The sequence below is a fragment of the Entelurus aequoreus genome, linkage group LG12 (genome assembly GCF_033978785.1).
Source record: "Entelurus aequoreus isolate RoL-2023_Sb linkage group LG12, RoL_Eaeq_v1.1, whole genome shotgun sequence".
NCBI lineage: Eukaryota > Metazoa > Chordata > Actinopteri > Syngnathiformes > Syngnathidae > Entelurus > Entelurus aequoreus.
The window spans coordinates 23,957,300-23,978,415 of record NC_084742.1 but is presented as its reverse complement, the minus strand read 5'-3'; the positions used below and the strand labels follow the sequence as shown (position 1 = coordinate 23,978,415).

At 43.2% G+C, this 21,116-nt stretch overlaps 1 protein-coding gene across 1 annotated transcript; it reads right to left on the bottom strand.

Annotated features, from left to right (window-relative positions):
- Nucleotides 1–2,655: 2,655 nt before the first annotated feature.
- On the bottom strand, nt 2,656–13,851 carry LOC133661804 (endophilin-A1-like). Its single transcript, XM_062065272.1, has 8 exons — nt 13,623–13,851; nt 7,538–7,606; nt 7,263–7,479; nt 7,042–7,175; nt 5,234–5,392; nt 5,056–5,159; nt 4,855–4,985; nt 2,656–4,668 (listed from the first exon to the last, which is right to left on the bottom strand). The coding sequence occupies exons 1-8, from the start codon at nt 13,665–13,667 to the stop codon at nt 4,472–4,474; spliced, it is 1,056 nt and encodes a 351-aa protein (XP_061921256.1). The 5' UTR covers nt 13,668–13,851; the 3' UTR covers nt 2,656–4,471.
- Between the last annotated feature and the right edge of the window lie 7,265 nt (nt 13,852–21,116).

Genomic DNA, 21,116 nt, shown 5'->3' with positions numbered 1-21,116 from the left:
TCAAAGAACTCCGGCTTATTAGTGATTCCCAGAGCCCAAAAAAAGTCTGCGGGCTATAGAGCGTTTTCTATTCAGGCTCCAATACTATGGAATGCCCTCCCGGTAAAAGTTAGAGATGCTACCTCAGTAGAAGCATTTAAGTCTCATCTTAAAACTCATTTGTATACTCTAGCCTTTAAATAGACTCCCTTTTTAGACCAGTTGATCTGCCGTTTCTTTTCTTTTCTTTTCTACTCTGCTCCCAACCCGGGGTGGACCGCTAGCCTGTCCATCGGATGGGGACATCTCTACGCTGCTGACCCGTCTCCGCTCGGGATGGTTCCTGCTGGCCCCACTATGGACTGGACTTTCGCTGATGTGGGGTGGGAGGGGGGGGGGGGGGGGGGACGGTTACCCACATATGCGGTCCTCTCCAAGGTTTCTCATAGTCATTCACATTGACGTCCCACTGGGGTGAGTTTTCCCTGCCCGTATGTGGGCTCTGTACCGAGGATGTCGTTGTGGCTTGTACAGCCCTTTGAGACACTTGTGATTTAGGGCTATATAAATAAACATTGATTGATTGATTGATTGAACCTCCAAACCCAGACTCGTCCATCAGATTGCCAGATGGAAAAGCGGGATACATCACTCCAGAGAAGGCATCTCCACAGCTCTAGAGTCCAGTGGCGACGTGCTTTACACCACTGCATCCGACCGACGCTTTGCATTGGACTTGGTGATGTATGGCTTAGATGCAGCTGCTCGGCCATCGAAACCCATTCCATGAAGCTCTCTGCGTACTGTACGTGGGCTAATTGGAATGTCACAAAGTTTGGAGCTCTGTAGCAACTGACTGTGCAGAAAGTCGGCGACCTCTTTGCTCTATGCGCTTCAGCATCCGCTGACCCCTCTCTGTCAGTTTACGTGGCCGACCACTTCATGGCTGAGTTGCCGTTGTTCCCAAACTCTTCCATTATCTTATAATAAAGCAGACAGTTGACTTTGGAATATTTAGGAGCGAGGAGATTTCTCCACTAGATTTGTTGCACAGGTGGCATCCTATGACAGTTCCACGCTGAAAGTCACTGAGCTCCTGAGAGCGGTCCATTCTTTCACAAATGTTTGTAGAAACAGTCTCCATGCCTAAGTGCTTGATTTTATACACCTGTGGTCGGGTCAAGTGATTAGGACACCTGATTCTGATCATTTGGATGGGTGGCCAAATACTTTTGGCAATAGTGTATACACACACACATATATATATATTCATATATATATATATACACGCACACACGCACACACACACACACACACACACACACACACACACACACACACACACACACACACACACACACACACACACACACACACACAGTTATAGTCGATAAAGACTTGAGGTAACTACATAACTCGCAGAGGATACCAAAATGTAGAAAACAAGAAGAAAACAAGGGATCCACGGCGCCTACAAAGAACAGATGTGTAATTACACCTTAATGACATTAAGTATAGGTTTTTATCTTTTTGTTAAAAAATTAAGGCACGATTTCAAATGTGACATATGTGCATATTTTTTTAAAAGTTGTATTTTCAAAACTTTTTTTCTGATAATCACAGCGATTTGTGTCGTGTGAATCTTTTATTGTCAGTACATTGCAGGTCATCTTCACAACAGGCAGATATACATACACATTGTCATCATCACCATCATCCCATAGGAGGAGAGCAACAGCTAACTTGGACCACACCCTCTCCACCACAGCTGCTCATAAATAAATAAATAAGACACAGGAATAAATCGGTGATAAATACAATTATAAACAACAACGTAGCTCAGCAGAAAAAGCAGGCAGATTGATGAGGCCATTTTACACAAGGCAAACTGTATTATGGAGCAGCCAGAGGTCAAAGCAAGGTCCTGTTACTGACTCAAGCAGGCTATTATTCTTACCAGGGTCTGACCAAGGCTGCACAGGTCCCTCATGGAGGCCAGAAAACATGCCTCCATCCAAGTGGAAAAAAAAAACATACGATGAGGAAATTTACTTGGGAGTGAAAGTGCTGATGGAGACGACATCAGGTGGAGCAAACATGGCAGTGACCTCCGAAGACCACAACACGAACCGACTCAACAGAACCGAGAAACGACGGCGACGTCTTAGGGTGCCAAAGAGCTCATTGTAAGCCATTTTATTGCCTTTGTGATCAATACTCATTGATATCCATATAGATAGCAGCTGTGCGAGATTCAGGCTCGTCAGTATGTTAGCTCACTAGTTGAGCTGACAACACATTTGAAGATTCCTGTCCACAAGTTACACTTCACAATGTCAACTAAGGGAATGATGAAAACAAGCATTTGACTGGTACATCCATGACACTTTTTAGTGTTAGTTTGAACAGCATGGTAGGTGGCTAACAGGTAGCCAACTAGCATTAGCCGTTAGCTTGAGCCATGCTAACGCACATTAAATACCGAGACCACTGGAGTGGACACATACTGTTTGTTTGTTTGCATGGTGAACACTTTATACACTTTGAACGCTGTTCATCTGGAGGACTGCTAGCACAGTGCAGACAGGGAGTGTTCAAACTATTTCCATCAAGGGCGGTATACTAAAAAAATCAAAAAGGTGTAAGGGGGCATTTTAAGATTTCTCATTTTGTAAAAAAAAAAAAAAAAAAAGGCTAAAAGCAGCAGCAAATACAAAACAGCTCTGTGTTGTATCGAACAATGCGGTTACCTTATAGTGTGAATGCTGAAAAGCATTATTCCACCCTACTTTTTGTCTGTCTTCTCTTCCAACATTTTCAATCTGAGTCAAACCATTCCACTTTCACAATGTTCAGTTCATTCATGTCATGCGTATTACTATTTTTTTTCTATATTTTTCAAAAATGTCCTTATTTCCAGGAATTCCACATTTTCCGGGACATTTGTCCCATTCAAAAATAATAAATACAATTTCAAACTTCCAAATTTCCACATTTACCAACTAATTAAAACCATTCCAGAGTCATAGAGTCATAATGCACCGTGCTAATGTTAATCAATTGCTAGCATGGTAAAGTTAGCATGCTAACAGTAGCATGCTGTAATTTTTAGCTATTTATTTAGGTACCTACTAAGTGGCCTAGTGGTTAGAGTGTCCGCCCTGAGATCGGTAGGTTGTGAGTTCAAACCCCAGCCGAGTTATACCAAAGACTATAAAAATGCGACCCATTATCTCCCTGTTTGGCACTCAGCATTAAGGGTTGTAATTGGGGGTTAAATCACCAAAATTGATTCCCGGGCGCGGCACCGCTGCTGCCCACTGCTCCCCTCACCTCCCAGGGGGTGATCAAGGGGATGGGTCAAATGCAGAGGACAAATTTCACCACAGCTAGTGTGTGTGACAATCATTGGTACTTTAACTTAACTTTAATACACCTCGGAATCATATATTTTGGTACTTGACACACGTTTACTGTTAGCATGTTAGCTTGTTTTGCTATTTTTGCAAGTATACACCTCAAAGTTATATATTTTGGTACTTGACACACACTAACGTTAGCATGTCATCAGGTATGCACTTAGGGTCAGGTAACAAAGTATATAACCTATCTGTCTTGCGTGCTACCTATTCACATTTCAGTTTGGCTTCAGCTTTTCAGCATTCGCACGCAATTTCAATCAAAAGTGCTTTTTCCGTTTATTGTAAACATTTTAACTTTTTATCATTACATTATGCTTTTTTGCTGAGTTTCAACTTTTGTTGTTTTTTCGTGAAATTGTATTATGGGCCTGGACCAATTAAAAACAAGCTGCAGGCCAGAAAATGGCCCCCAAGCTGCACTTTGGACAACACAGGACTTAATTTTTTCCACTTTTGCTGCTGCTGTTGTTTTTAAAAGTTGACGTTTTGCCCCAGGCCACACTTTGGACACCAATGGTCTAGAAGCACACTTGGTTACACTTGCCTGACAACGTTGAATACTTTAGCGTCTACTAAAAAATGATTCACCTCACACACAACCGCCCCTTTGGCGGTCTTATAACACGGTGACCTTTTGTGATGTAAGAAGTAATGTCCACCTCTTTCGAACAGCCTTGCATGCAAAAGCCACAAGAAAGACACGCCAACAAGCAGACGTTCGACAAAAAAACACTGACGTCGGCGTTGTCATGAGAAGACCCCGCCCCCCCATGATGCGAAAAGGCCGCCTCATGCAAACGTGGCGTGGAAGAAGAAAAGGAGAGAGCAATGCTGAAGACGCATGGAAGACGGCACGCACATTTATGCCACAGCGCCCCCTGTGGCGGCGTGGAGATCCTCACGCGGTCTCATGCGGACACGCTCACCTCTCTTCTTCCAACTTGAGTCACGCAGCCGGCAGGCGGCCGCCAATCATGACGTCACGCAGTCGCACAAAGCACAGAAGAATAAGGAGGAGGCGGGGATTCGTGGACCTCGGCAAAGGTTGTGCTGGGCAGCGGCGGCGGGCCTTAATGCGGGAGCGGCACCAGTATGTCTACGTAGTTGATGGGGAAGAAGCCCGAGTGGCCGTGGATCATTCCCTCGTACCAGTTGTCGTCGATCTGATTGGTCAGTGTGATGACGTCGCCTTCTTTGAAACCCAGCTCGCCTTCGTTCTCCGGTTCAAAGTCGTAGAGCGCCCGGCAGCACGGCTGATCCAGTGGGGCTGACACACACACACACACACACACACACACACACACACACACACACACACACACACACACACACACACACACACACACACACACACACACACACACACACACACACACACACACACACACACACATACAGTCATTGTAAAGGCTTGCATGGGCGTGCCCAAAAGCGAGCTCCTCCCTCCTCCTACCCGGTGATCTTCCAGGGGATTTTGCAGAATGAAGACCGCCGTTGTGATTCTCGCTCGGGGGCAGTAGCTCCAAAGTCATGCGAGGTTTGGGAACAAACTCCTTCCTGGGTTTGCTGGACACTTCCTTTATCCTGAAAAGGAGACTTTTTTTTAAAGCGACACTGGCGACGACATTCTGTCCGCGTCGTTGCTGCGGCATACCTGTCCTCCATCTTGCTGGAGAGCTGCTGAAGGATCTGAGTGGTGCGGCTGTGGTACTCCAGCTGAGCATGGACCAGCGCCGCCAGTTGGCTCACCTGCTCGATCTGCAACACGCGAGGCAGCGTTACCATAGCAACCCAAACAAGACGAGGCACCCCTCGCAGCTGAGAGGTCTTACATCGCTTTCCAGAAGGTTGAACATGCTCTGCTCGGCGATCTCTTTGCTCTCGTCAAACTTCTCCAGCGCTTGTTTAATCTCGTCGTCCTGCACCTTCCCCTGTCGCTTCTTCTTGTAGTCAAAGTCGAGGCGGCGTCCTTCCATCTTCTTCAGGTGGTGCTGAGGATGAAGAGAGCGTCAAAAAATGTCTTGTCGCCTTCACCTCGACGCCCTTAAAGTTAAAGTTAAAGTACCAATGATAGTCACACACACACTAGGTGTGGTGAAATTACCCCCTGCATTTGACCCATCCCCTTGTTCCACCCCCTGGGAAGCGAGGGGAGCAGTGAGCAGCAGAGGTGGTCGCACTCGGGAATCATTTTTGATGATTTAACCCCCAAATCCAACCCTTAAAGGCCTACTGAAATGATTTTTTTTTATTTAAACGGGGATAGCAGATCCATTTTATGTGTCATACTTGATCATTTCGCGATATTGCCATATTTTTGCTGAAAGGATTTAGTAGAGAACAACGACGATAAAGTTCGCAACTTTTGGTCGCTGATTAAAAAAAAGCCTTGCCCCTACCGGAAGTAGCGTGACGTCACAAGCTGGAGTGCTGCTCACATTTACCTATTGTTTACACCAGCAGCGAGAGAGATTCGGACCGAGAAAGCGACGATTACCCCATTAATTTGAGCGAGGATGAAAGATTCGTGGATGAGGAAAGTGAGAGTGAAGGACTATAGTGCAGTGCAGGACGTATCTTTTTTCGCTCTGACCGTAACTTAGGTACAAGGGTTCATTGGATTCCACACTTTCTCCTTTTTCTATTGTGGATCACAGATTTGTATTTTAAATCACCTCGGATACTATATCCTCTTGAAAATGAGAGTCGAGAACGCGAAATGGACATTCACAGTGACTTTTATCTCTACGACAATACATCGGCGAAACACTTTAGCTACGGAGCTAACGTGATAGCATCGGGCTCAAATACAGATATAAACAAAAGAAATAAACCCCTGACTGGAAAAATAGACAAAAAATCAACAATACTATTAAACCCTGGACATGTAAATACACGGTTAATGCTTTCCAGCTTGGCGAAGATTAACAATGCTGTTGCTAACGACGCCATTGAAGCTAACTTAGCAACCGGACCTCACAGAGCTATGATAAAAACATTAGCGCTCCACCTACGCCAGCCAGCCTTCATCTGCTCATCAACACCCGTGCTCACCTGCGTTCCAGCGATCGACGGAAGGACTTCACCCGATTATCCGTGCGGTTGGCAGCTGGCGCGTCTGCTATCCAAGTCAAAGTCCTCCTGGTTGTGTTGCTACAGCCAGCCGGTAATACACCGATCCCACTTACAACTTTCTTCTTTGCAGTCTTCATTGTTCATTAAACAAATTGCAAAAGATTCACCAACACAGATGTCCAGAATACTTTGGAATTTTGAGATGAAAACAGAGCTTTTTTGTATTGGATTCAAAGGTGTACCAATACTTCCGTTTACTAGTGACGTCACGCGCATACGTCATCATACAAAGACGTTTTCAACCGGAAGTTTAGCGGGAAATTTAAAATTGCACTTTATAAGTTAACCCGGCCGTATTGGCATGTGTTGCAATGTTAAGATTTCATCATTGATATATAAACAATCAGACTGCGTGGTCGGTAGTAGTGGGTTTCAGTAGGCCTTTAATGCGGAGTGCCAAGCAGGGAGGTAATGGGTCCCATTTTTATAGTCTTTGGTATGACTCGGTTTGAACTCACGACCTACTGATCTCACGGCGGACACTCTAACCACAAGGTTGACTCACCTGGATCTCCTTCAGGTCTTTGTCGTGGAGGTTCTGCAGCGGGTCAATAAAGTTCTGTTTGACTTCCATGTCGAGAGCGTCCTTCACCTCGCCCAGCTCCTTCATCGATTCCCCAGCGTCCATGAGCGCCAGGCCTGTGATTTGGATGACGAAGAAGAAGAGCAGGTGAGATGTTCCTTCAGTAAGTTAAAAAAAAAAGGACTTGAGTCTGACCGTCTTACCAAAGCTGGACTCCTCCCCCAGCTCTCGTCCAAACTTCAACATAGCGTCTCCCAGGACAGACTCAGCCTGAGGGTATCCGGGTCCCTTTTCTTGTCCGCGTATTTTGGACATGGTGTTGATCATGCTTAGCTTGGCTCTGGATGCTGGATTGGGCTGCAGGTACTCTGTAGTCCTGGTCATGATATCCAGAACCGCTCTGCTTGTGATGTCCACCTTCTGCAAGGAAAGTGTAAGACTCCCTTTCCGTGGACACGCGTACCACCGGCACACTTACCTTCTCCATTTCCTTGAAGTCATCGTCTAGCTTGGTGCCTTCGGCGCCGCCCACCTTCTCGCTGACTTTCTGCAGAGGAGGAAGAAGAAGAGAGGTGAGGGTCCAGGGAAGCGGGACACTCGCGGTGAATCACAAGACGAATTAGGATGAGGTTGCCATGGAGACGGAGCCCTCAGGCCCTCTTCTAGTCCGGTATGAACATTACATAAGATGAACTCTTTGTTAGAAGTTATTAGCAGCTGTGTCGCTCCTCATCCCCAACATGGACGTCCAAGATGACGCAATGACGACACTTTCTCATGTCTACTCAGGAACCTTCTACACACTGGCTGTGTTTTAATTTGCGCACTTCCACTTTAATAACTTAGTACACTGTGTACGAGGGATGCAACAATTATAGATTTTGACTGTACATATTTTGTATTTTGAACTCACTGTAAATGATTTGCCACTTGCCAAAATTTAAAATGTTACTTCTTGAAATAGGCTGGAGCCTATCCGGACAGAAGGCAGGGTACACCCTGGACAAGTCACCAGCTCATCGCTGGGCCAACAAAGATAGACAATAAGCACTAATTGTACAAAATTCAAGTCCATGCACATTTGTTGTTACTGCTGATACTGTGTTTTTTCTTCCAAAATGCACACTTTTGTACATTATCATGTATATTTAGTATATCTGAATTTTTGTTAAATTTTTTTCCCAGTTAGCTCACACCATGGTTCAGAGAGAAACATGTTTTCCATCTTCCTGTATTTCCAGCACATGTTGAAAAATGTACAATAAAGATGACTTTGACTTTTATTGTAGTCTGAGTAATGATCACAGTTTCACATATATCACGATTGTTATGCATTGATTAATTTCACAACACAAAACTTATAACATCCCATAGACATCCCTTCGAGTGTTTGTTCTGATATTAATTACTGTTGGAAATAGTGATAAAATAAAATGACAAAATAATAAACAAATTAATTACTTAATAATTGCATTATTAAAATAAGACAAATAAACTCAAGTGTTATTGTCAGCAACCGTCATCTATGCCAATTTATTCATTTTTAATCAGGTGGTTCGGGCATCTGGTCAGGATGCCACCCGAACGCCTCCCTAGGGAGGTGTTTAGGGCACGTCCGACCGGTAGGAGGCCACGGGGAAGACCCAGGACACGTTGGGAAGACTATGTCTCCCGGATGGCCTGGGAACGCCTCGGGATCCCCCGGGAAGAGCTGGACGAAGTGGCTGGGGAGAGGAAAGTCTGGGCTTCCCTGCTTAGGCTGCTGCCCCCGCGACCCGACCTCGTATAAGCGGAAGAAGATGGATGGATGGATGGATGGATTCATCTATTTTATGCTGGGTGAATAATTGGTATGCACACAATTAGGTCCCATGGTATAGTGCTGTTATTCTACAAGATCCTGATGTTATGATCGTGTTTAACACTTGCTATGTTAATTTACAATGTCTATAATTTTTTGCACACAAACAGGAGGAAAAAAGCTTTAACGTTAAATGGCCATTGAATAAAGCCCTTTACAGGAGTACCTGTTGCTATTGGTTTACACCGACCTGACTCAACGCTAAGCTACTGACTGTGAGGTGTTAATATTTAACTCTTTACCAACTCACTTCTTCATTAAGTAACTTGCCATTAAAATAATTTAACTCCATTCTTATGTCTTATCTTTACTGCTGGGTGGTGATCCCGCAAATGCTGCTCCATATTGGACATGTTAGACCCTTTAGCCGTAACTTCGTTTTTGGCAGGTTATGAGAATTGGTGAGCCATCGTCTTCAATGACTCCCTTGTCATTTTTTAAGTACCTGAAAAGTTTCCATAGTCAATTTCAGCTTTTTTTTTTTAGAGGGGTGGGGGGTTGCTGCTTTGTTCGGCTGTCATATTTAAGCTATCCATCCATCCATTTTCTACCACTTGTCCCTTTTTGGGGTCGCGGGGGGCGCTGGAGCCTATCTCAGCTGCATTAGGGTGGAAGGCGGGGTACACCCTAGACAAGTCGCCACCTCATCACAGGGCCAACATAGATAGACAACATTCACACTCACATTCACACATGAGGGCCACTTTAGTGTTGCCAATCAACCTATCCCCAGGTGCATGTCTTTGGAGGTGGGAGGAAGCCGGAGTACCCGGAGAGAACCCACGCAGTCACGGGGAGAACATGCAAACTCCACACAGAAAGATCCCGAGCCCAGGACCTCCGTATTGTGAGGAACATGTGTAGCATATTCGCGTGTCTTTCGATAGGTGTAACTTTGTTTACATTTTGCGCAGGTTGTGCTGAAAATAACAGCAGCATGTCTGTTTATAGTGATTGAGGAGGACAGAAACACACACAGTGTAGGGGATCCTTTGCGATTAAATAACCATGACATTTTAATCACGGTTAATAGTAAAACTCTTCAATCGTTGCATCGCTACTCTGTACTGTGTGTTTGCTTCCTGATTTTACACATTTTGACAGTGTAGTCCTGTCCCAAATCCATTAGTGTTGTTGCACTCATGACAATATCAAATGTAACCGCTTCCTCATCTTCTTCTTCTCTTCTTTTTTGTTGTGAATTGCAACCACTCAAATGAGCTTTGAGCGCAAAATCCAGGTACTGATGACAGTGTGTACTGCATTTGCTGTACACACTTATGCACTCAAAATGCTAAATGCAAGTATGGAAAGGCACAAAGCGAGTGGTTCACATAATTACATGACAACATGACGTCAAATAAGACACGTTGACCTTTTTCTCGCCAATAGCGGCAATCAAAAGTGCATGCCAATAGCGGATCAATGACTGATCGAGAGACAATCACTATGCCAGAATGACAACATGGACAAGGTCCTGCAGTGTTCTGCATAGTATGATGGATGGGAGCAATAAAAGACTGTATGTGTGCGTGAAAACATTCCATCGTCGTCAGAGGTCCAATGTTCTGCCCACTATCGAGGCTTGGCACCAAACACACACGTTTGATGCCCTCAAGGGTGATCAATTATTAAGTGAGGCATCCACAGTATGTTTGTGTGTATGTCACGTTTGCGCTGTCCGTGCACGTGTGCATGGTTGTCGTGGCAACACCATCTTGTGACCATTGCGGGGGGAGGCACCGTTCAAGACAAAAACCTATCCTTATAGTTGCCATTTATTGTAAGGATGGTAACCATGGTAACAGACATGAATACTACAGTAATGGAGACAAGAAATAAAGTCCTCCTTGTGACTCAGGCTCATGTTTAATTCAGTCGGGCGACCAAGGTGTCTTATTTACTGTTGGATGGCGGCCATGCTGGGAGGCCTCGCCACTCGCCTGTTTGAACACGAGCGCACACGCGCAGGAATTTGTCCCACTTTTAGATCTGCTATCAACTGTTAATGTCGTGCCAATTAGACTGGAACAGTATTTTTCAACCACTGTGCCGCGTCACACTAGTGTGCCGTGAGATACAGTCTGGTGTGCCGTGGGAGATTATGTAATTTCACCTAATTGGGTTAAAAATATTTTTTGCAAACCAGTAATTATAATCCGCAAATGTGCCATTGTTGAGTGTCTGTGCTGCCTAGAGCTCGGCAGAGTAACCGTGTAATACTCTTCCATATCAGTAGGTGGCAGCAGGTAGCTAATTGCTTTGTAGATGTCGGGAACATGGTTTGTCGTGATCACAATATGCGGGAGGCAGCGTGTAGGTAAAAAGGTATCTAACACTTAAACCAAAAATAAACTAAAGGCGAGTGACGCTAAGAAAAGGCATTGAAGCTTAGGGAAGGCTATGCAGAACAAAACTAAAACTGAACTGGCTGCAAAGTAAAAAAAACAACAGAATGCTGGACGACAGCAAAGACTAACAGCATGTGGAGCAGACGGCGTCCACAAAGTACATCTGTACATGACATGACAATCAACAATGTCCCCACAAAGAAGGATAGCGTCCGCACAACTTAAATAGTCTTGATTGCGAAAACAAAGCAGGTGTGGGGAATAGCGTTCAAGGAAGACATGAAACTGCTACAGGAAAATACCAACAAAAGAAGAAAAGACACCAAAATAGGAGCACAAGACAAGAACTAAAAACACTACACACAGGAAAACACCAAAAAACTCCAAATAAGTCACGGCGTGATGTGACAGGTCGTGACAGTACACCTACTTTGAGACAAGAGCTATAGTGATGCATGCTTGGTTATGGTTTGAATTCATAGTCAACAATTGCGAGAACAACTTTTTTTTGTCAATATCGGCTGCTGAGTTAAATTTTTAAATGTTTTCTAAAGGTGGTGTGCCTCAGGATTTTTTCAATGGAAAAAAATGTGCCTTGGCTCAGAAAAGGTTGAAAAACACTTGACTAGAAGACAATACACTACTACACTTGGCATTCTAAGTGCATAAGTGTGGCAAAATGCAATTCACAATTAAAAAAGGAGAGAATAAGAAGCGGGTAAACATTGCAATCGTCATTTTTCAAAAAGTGCTCCCCAACAGCCATGTAGTTGGGACAGTACGATTCAGGGGTGTCCAAAGTGCGGCCCGGGGGCCATTTGCGGCCCGCAGCTAATTGTTTACCGGCCCGCCACACATTCTAGAAATACTATTGTAAAAATAAAAAAGAACATTAAAAAAGTGGAATGAGGTGAAATCTAACGAGAAAAAGTTGCAATGTTGACACAAAAGCTGCCATGCAGGTTGTTTTTTTTTCTTTTGTCTTTCTTCATTTTTCTTTTTTTGCAATTGCTCAAAAAAAAAATAATGAAAAAAAATCCATGTTATAATGAATTATTTTCAGGGCTCCAATTACTTCAAATATTTCACTTTGAAATGTTTTATGTGGTAAATATTGCATATATTGTGTAGTAGCCATATAAAAACATCAAAGTTTTCTTTGACAAAAGCGCATAAAATAAAATAATAAAATAATAGTTCCAGCATAAAATCGACAGATACATCTCAAGTTGATCTCGTAACTTAAGTGTTGAAAGTAAAAGAAAAACCTAATAAAAATGTATCACTTTATGAGTGGGGCACCTTTTGGATCCCAAATATATTTAGTGATTATTTTATTTATCTTTTCACTGGGATTACTCAAAAATATGAAATAATTAAAATCAATGGTGTCCTGCATTATTGATCTTTTAGGGCTCTAATGACTAAATACTGCATATTTCAGTTTTACTATAAAAACAGACAGACAGAAAAGCCATAAAACATTTTTTAAAATTTGTATTACTTTATATCAACTTGAAGTTGATATAGAGATTTACTGTAAGCGTTAAATAATTAAAAAAATAATAATAATCAGACTTATTTTTAACATTTTAATGACCGAGACCTTTTATGGTACCCGGGACCTCTAAAGGTAAAATAAATAAAAAATGCATATATTTTGTTATGGTTTGAAAATGAAAAATATCAAAATGGCTCCAACATGCTTGAATTTTTCCGTGTGCGGCCCTCAGTGGAAAAGGTTTGGACACCCCTGCTGTACATCATACTTATTGACATAAGTTCTTCATTGGAGACAAAACCTTGGAGGTCATGCTCTGTGTGTCCAGGTTATGCTCTCACGGCTGTGATGCGTTCAAAGACACTCCAAAAGGTAGGCTTTGAACATTCTTCTACACTCAAAGTTTGGAACGGAAAAAGAAAAGTAGGGAGTCGGTTGAGGAAACGAGGACACAATGGGGATGCTGGGAGGGAATAAGGAGGTGAGGATGCTAAGAGGAAATAAGGAGGTTATGAGGATATTGGTGTAGGAAAGGAAAGGAGGAGAGGAGACAGGGAATGATGGAGGGAATTCCCCCTTGTGTGCCTAATCAGCCAATCATAGGCAGCTTCTCAAAGGCCTCCGTGTTACGTAATATTACATCCCAGCGTCCGTCCTGAAGTCAGCATCCTCTTCGCCCAACCACATTTTTAAGAGTCGTGCACTTCTCCGGCCGTGCGGCAGCGAGACGCGAGTGGTGTCCTATTTAGTTCAGTGTGGAGAGACACGTGTAGCGTACAACGCCCCGCACGCAGCTTCTCGTGTCGTGTTTACGTCTCGCTGTTGCCAAGGATGCGCGTGCACGTCTTACCTGCGTGGCCTTGTGGAACTGCTTCTTAAATCCCGCGACGGACATCCCCTCGGCTCCTCGACGGACTCTGACCTGGTCAAAAGGATGCTCCGAAGATAGTCGATTTATTGTCCACTTGGCGGCAGCCGACGATTGCAAACCCGAAGCCAGCTGCTCGTTTCCTGTCGACAGAGAAGACAAGGGAGCGGGGAGGAGGAGCGCGGTCAAAGATCGTCTAATAGCGCGATTAGCCACCTGCTAGCCACACTGGCTGCACTATTCGAGAAACGCCCACACGGTCACGTGACGAGCGCTCTTGTGGCTGTGCGGAGCATCCATCTTTATGGTACAAACGATCTTCGGGGAGTTTTATTTTATTTTATGTGACGCCCAAGCGAGCCTCCCCACGAAGCCCCCCCCCCCCCCCCCAAACCCCCGCCTCCATCCGCGTTATTATTCCAGACATTATTGGAGACTCAGGTCACGTGACGAGAATGGAAGTGTTTTCAGCACCACGGACAGCTCCTCTGCAACTGCGCATGTCAAATGTACATGATTGCATGACGAGGCGCTTCATATCATTTTACCCCAAACGTGATCCTAGCCACGTCACGCTCTGTCACTGGTGAGAATATGAAGACAGATGTCCTCCCCAGATCTACAAAGCAAAGCAGAAGATCAGTGGATGAAATCCCAAACTTATGTTTTAATGATGTTACCATAGTAATAAAAAAGTGGATTATTCATTGTGTCACTAAAGGTAATGTAACAAACTGTTCAGGATGTCCCAAGTTACCAGAGTGTGTTGGGTAAGGAGGAGTGTTGTCCCTCCAGAGTTGCCGTAGGGCTGTGACGTAAGAGGTCTATAAAGGTTGTTGTGGAAGGAGGTGTGTGAAGAATGACATTAAAAGAAGTGGTGGAGACCGGACCTGCTCTCATGACTCCCATTTATTATTTTATATAAGTACACCGAATATGCAAACCCAGGACACTCGGCTACATTGGTGGCAGCGGTGGGATTTTAACCGCTGTGTTGAAAAAAAAAGAAGAAGAAAGTGTTACACGGGACTTGTGAGTTTCCAGTTAGCTGCACGTGTATAGTTAGCTTCCTGGCTATTTTGCGGACACGTGGTGTGGTGACGACGACCATTTTAAGCCTGACAAGGCACTGTTCGACAGACATTCACACGGCATGAATGCCAAAAATTTACTTTTTTTTTTAACCGCTCCCTTCACCGGCGACAGGAGCCAGAGTTTCTCAACTGGTGCGAGGCAGTTGGAAGTAGCCGTTTGCACGACGGCGGGAGCCAGCTGCAATGAGGAGCTGGTGAGAAGTCTCCCGACTCGTCTCATTGAAGAGAGACTGGGGGAAGCTTTTGGACAGAGACAATTGATGGACCGCTTCGGGTCCAGCCTATCAGCGCGTGTGCGTGCTCCGGGGGAGAGCTTGGAGGTGTTTGCTGCGGATGTGAGCCGGCTGGTTACGGAGGCGTTCCCGGCAATCTTACTACTGGCCCTTCATGATGAGAGACATCCGTCGGTGGTGTGAACAGTGCAGAGCGTGTCGAACCCGTAGGTGCCCTTAACGTCCCTGTGGGCGGGTCCCAGATTTGTTGCCCCTCCGGAGGGTGGTCATGGACATTCTGGAGTGGCCCAGACGTTCAGAGGGTATCCCAGGTTTGTCGGCCCCTCCGGAGGGTAGTCATGGACATTCTGGAGTGGCCCAGAAGTTCCCATGAGGGGCGGGGGGGTCCCAGGGTGGTTGCCCCTTCCAGAGACTCTGCCAGCACCACTAGATGGAACTTTATTGATTCCTTCACTGCCTATAACCCCGAGGCTGATGGCATGATGGCGCGTCACAATCGAACTATCTTGCAGGGGGTGATTGGAGCGACCTCCCTCGCATCATCGAACTATCTCGCACAGGAGCGATTGGAGCGACCTCCTTCGCATCTACAAGTGTTTGCATGTTTTGAGGGGCCAGGGTGCTAGCCTATGCAATACTTTGTGGATCAGATAAAAATGTTGTTGATTTGTTGTGTGCATGAAGATTGTGAAGTTTTTTGTTTTTTTTCGCTACTCTATTTCCCCTTGTTTGTTACCTATTTTGTTTGTGACGAAACGGGGACGTTTCTAATTGAGGGGGGGACGTATGTAACAAACTGTTCAGGATGTCCCAAGTTACCAGAGTGTGTTGGGTAAGGAGGAGTGTTGTCCCTCCAGAGTTGCCGTAGGGCTGTGACGTAAGAGGTCTATAAAGGTTGTTGTGGAAGGAGGTGTGTGAAGAATGACATTAAAAGAAGTGGTGGAGACCGGACCTGCTCTCATGACTCCCATTTATTATTTTATATAAGTACACCGAATATGCAAACCCAGGACACTCGGCTACAGTAATATTATTCACATGGTGCTGGGTTACCCAGGATTTCAGCTTTCCAAAGCTCCTCTGGGCATACTTGCCAACCCAGATCAAAATATATTCCTTTTTTGTCACTGATCCATGTTTTTTAGATCTAGCTATCACTTTATAGCAGTGGTCCCCAACCACCGGGCCGATTGGTACCGGGCCGCACAAGAAATTAAAAAAAAAATTTTCTTTAATTTTTTATTTTTTTTTAATTTTATGAAATCAACATAAAAAACACAATATATAAAATATATATCAATATAGATCAATACAATCTGCAGGGATAAAGTCCGTAAGGACACATGATTGTATTTATTTATGTAACATTTAAAAAAAAAAAAAAAAAAACATTTTTTTTTTAAATAGCCCCCCCACCCCTCGGTCCGTGGGACAAATTTTCAAGCGTTGACCGGTCCGCAGCTACAAAAAGGTTGGGGACCACTGCTTTATAGGGTTTGTTAAAGGCCTACTGAAATGAATTTTTTTTATTTAAACGGGGATAGCAGATCTATTCTATGTGTCATACTTGATCATTTCGCGATATTGCCATATTTTTGCTGAAAGGATTTAGTATAGAACAACGACGATAAAGATTGCAACTTTTGGTATCTGATAAAAAAAAAGGCTTGCCCCTACCGGAAGTAGCGTGACGTAGTCAGTTGAACATATACGCAAAGTTCCCTATTGTTTACAATGATGGCCGCATGAAGTGAGAGAGATTCGGACCGAGAAAGCGACAATTTCCCCATTAATTTGAGCGAGGATGAAAGATTTGTGGATGAGTAAAGTGCAAGTGAAGGACTAGTGGGGAGTTGAAGCTATTCAGATAGGGAAGATGCTGTGAGAGCCGGGGGTGACCTGATATTCAGCTGGGAATGACTACAACAGTAAATAAACACAAGACATATATATACTCTATTAGCCACAACACAACCAGGCTTATATTTAATATGCCACAAATTAATCCTGCATAAAAACACCTGCGTGTTTGTTATGCTAGCTCCTAGCTCCTCTGCTAGCTCCTAGTTCCATAGAACACGCCAATACAATTCAAACACCTGATCAACACACACAATCACTCAGCCCAAAAGACCGTTCACCTAACCCAAGGTTCATAAAGCTTATATATTTTTAAAAAGTTACGTACATACGCAAAAAAAAGTTGCGCACATACGGTCAAGCGATCAAATGTTTAGAAGCCAAAGCTGCATACTCACAGTAGCACGTCTGCGTCTTTGTCATCCAAAACAAAGTAATCCTGGTAAGAGTCTGTGTTGTCCCAGTTCTCTACAGGCGTCTGTGTATCGAAGTCAAAAGTCCTCCTGGTTAGAGTCTCTGTTATCCGAGTTCTTCCATCTTGACTGCATCTTCCGGGAATGTAAACAAAGAAGCGCCGGCTGTGTACTGTTGTTGCTGACTACGTTCAAAAAATACGTCCATTTCGCACCGACAACTTTCTTCTTTGCTTGCTCAGCTTCCTTCTCCATAATGCAATGAACATGATTGCAACAGATTCACGAACACAGATGTCCAGAATACTGTGGAATTATGAAATGAAAACAGAGCTTTTTCGTATTGGCTTCAATGTGGAAGGCATATCCGTGTTCCCCGGGTTACGTCACGCGCATACGGCATCCTCAGAGGCGTTTCGAACCGGAAGTTTAGCGGCAAATTTAAAATGTCACTTTATAAGTTAACCCGGCCGTATTGGCATGTGTTATAATGTTAAGATTTCATCATTGATATATAAACTATCAGACTGCGTGGTCGGTAGTAGTGGGTTTCAGTAGGCCTTTAAGTTGTTCTAAAATCTGCTTGACGTTGTTGTGCTTTGCATACAAACTTCTGCTGTTGAAATGCATATTTGGCAGTTTGTCAGATTTAATATTGCTATTATTTTGTTTATCTGTGTAATAAAAACAATTGTTCCTGTTGTAGGAGAAAAAATTGTGTCTGGATATATATCATTCTAATGCTATTTGGTAACAGTAAGAGAGAAAGTCAAACACAAATAGAGTAGAAATTTAAGGAATATAAAAAAATATTTTTTGGGTGTAATAGATAAAAATGAACTGGAAATCTAATGTAAAAATATGAGATTGCAAGAAATATTTCAATATTGAATAAAGCAAAAATATTCTCAAGACTAAAAATCACTTCATAGTCTCTACTGCTCGCTAGTGTTACCATATCTGAGTTATTGTGTAGAAATATGGGGAAATAATTACAAAATTACACTTCATTCACTCACTGTGTTAAAAAAAGATCAGTTAGAATAATACATACACTCTAAAAAAAAATTCTGTAAAAAAACGGTCATCTAGTGGCAGCTGCGGTTGCCAAACAAAAACCATAAAAATTAAAGTAAAACATTGTAAACCAAATAATGATCAAAAACATTATATTTACAGAAATTTTCATGTAACGTTTTGCGGAAAAATATCGTAATTTTACAGATTTTTACTAAATGATTAAGATCAACCACCTTTAATAAAGTGACGATGCAGACAATTCTGCAAAAAAATACCTTTATTCTACAGACTTTTTTCCAAATTATTATGATCAAACACCTTTAATGAAGTGACAATGCTGGCAGTTCCACAGAAAAATAACATTATTTTACAGATTTTTTCTGAATTGTTAAGATCAACCACCTTTAATTAAGTGACGATGCAAACAGTTCTGCAGAAAAATACCTTTAGATTTTTAGTATGGACATAGACTTTTATATAACAAGCTACAAATTTAATGAAAAATAATTACTGTAATTTTACATGAATTTGAAAGTAATTTAAGAAAACAGAAAATGCTATGTATAATTAATTTGGTATTTTTCTGTAAAAAAAATTAGAAATATACATAGTTTGTCATTACTGGCATATTACTTAAAAATACAGGCGGGTTGTTTATTTACAGATAATGTCTTCAATTCTACAGTTTTATAAACTATTTTAAAAAAATAGAAAAATTACATTAGAAATTTAGAGTAAATTAACCATAAAAATAGGATTTTTTGGAATACAGGGAGACGAGACACACAGCTTGTGACGCGGGAATGGAGGAATGCTGCTGGATGACGACAAGGGACACAAGACAAAAGAGCACGGAGGGGGAGAAACACAGAGAGAGAGAGTGTGCATAGAGCTAGAGATGACGGCTTACTGCACGGTAATAAGGCGCTATGTTCTGGCCCGGTACACAGGTCTGCACCGGCTTAAGAAGCCCAGGAAGCTCATCAGCGACAGGTGTGCAGATTGCTGATTGATTACAGCCGCTGGCTGCAGCAGGAGTGGCGCGAGCAGGAGCGTGCTTGGAGGTGCGCTCGGTGCAGCGCACAGATAAATGCGCACTGGAATGCGCCCGGGCCGTGACAGTTTCCTTCTATTAGTTCAATGTCTACCCTTGGTCGAGGTAGAATCCAAGGGGGGACATCTCTCCACACTGAAACTGGGCTATACTCCAATGGTACTTCCAAAACCTGTACACTTTTGTTTTTGTCTGTATTCCCAGCAGTCCACCAAAACATTTGTTGCTGGTTGTTCCACCCCAGAACCCTTTAGTTTTGACCAGTACACCATAGATAGTTTGTTATTGTTTCCTCTTAAATTCACAGGTAGCTCATTTGCTTCAATTAAGGCATTTGTGGGACTTGTTTTAACTGCACTAATACTAATTCGAATTGCTCTGTATTGTATTCTGTATATTTTTCCTATCATTGTCTTAGCGGCTGCTCCATAAACAACACACTCATAGTCCATACATGCCCTGATCAGTACTATAAATGCCCAACAATGACTGTTTATCTGCTCCCCAGTTGTAGCTTGAGACTGACCACATGAGATTCAGTACCTTCTTGCACTTTGTTTGGGGCGGAGCCGCAAGGTATTTTGTAGTTTGTGTGCTTAAGACCCTACCAACTCACAGGGGTTTAGTTAGAGGGACAAGTGGTAGAAAATGGATGGATGGATAGGTTAGGTCGGAGAGATATGAGGATTGGATAACATTAGAGTCTTTAGGTTCCCTTATTTTAACACTATGAAGGCACACTATTATGGGCTAACTGAGGGCGTCCTGGCTCGGTTGGTAGAACGGCCGTGCCAGCAACTTGAGGGTTCCAGGTTTGATCCCCGCTTCCGCCATCCTTGTCACTGCCGTTGTGTCCTTGGGCAAGATACTTCATCCACCTGCTCCCAGTGCCACCCACACTGGTTTAAATGTAACTTAGATAATGGCTTTCACTATGTAAAGCGCTTTGAGTCACTAGAGAAAAGCGCTATATAATTAAATTAAAAATTCAATGAAACTGTTTTGATGTGTACAAATGTTGGATGGTGTAAGCCAACCTATGGGCAACAGTGGCACATTCCAGGAAGTATCGGAAGCCCAATAAAAGACCGCAAAGGTTATATGCGGCGGCCATTTTTGTTGTGAACAGTTCAGGTGTGCTGATGGCAAAACACTTTATTTCATTGATTTGAATGAGTAGATTCTTTGCTTTGTACTTTTGATAGTTTAAGTCGTGACTTAGATTTTTTTTGTTTTGTTTAACACGTGTTTAAGGCATGCTTTGTCAATAAACACGCCACACTTCCAACAACCTGAAAGTCTGCCTCCCTATCATTAGGTACTTAGACACCACATTGTCACTCAATTTATCATACTTTATCAGAGTTTTTCTCTTTGATTTGGTTCCTAATTCATCTGTTTTTTTAAGTATAAGTATTATATGATGATTATCCTAGGCTATAAAGTGTGTTTTATTACATTTCTCAATTAGTCGAGAAAATGAATTGATAAACTTCCGGAGACAACCCCAGTACATTTGGGGAAATTTACCATGATATTCTTACCAATGATGGCGCAGGAAGGGGCGAGGACCACGTGCTAGGTAACATTTAACATGAAGCGCCCTGTCATTAATTAGTTGACATTTAACATGTGTTTATTCACGCAAAATAGGGCCCCCATCGATTGTGGGGTCCTAAGCACAGCATGTGATAAGCTTAAAGGGAGGGATGAATTGAAGTAAACATTTAAAAACTGCCGTTTACCTCAGCCTAACAACTACAACACATAGGTGGTATTAAGATAAAACCATTTTTATGTAA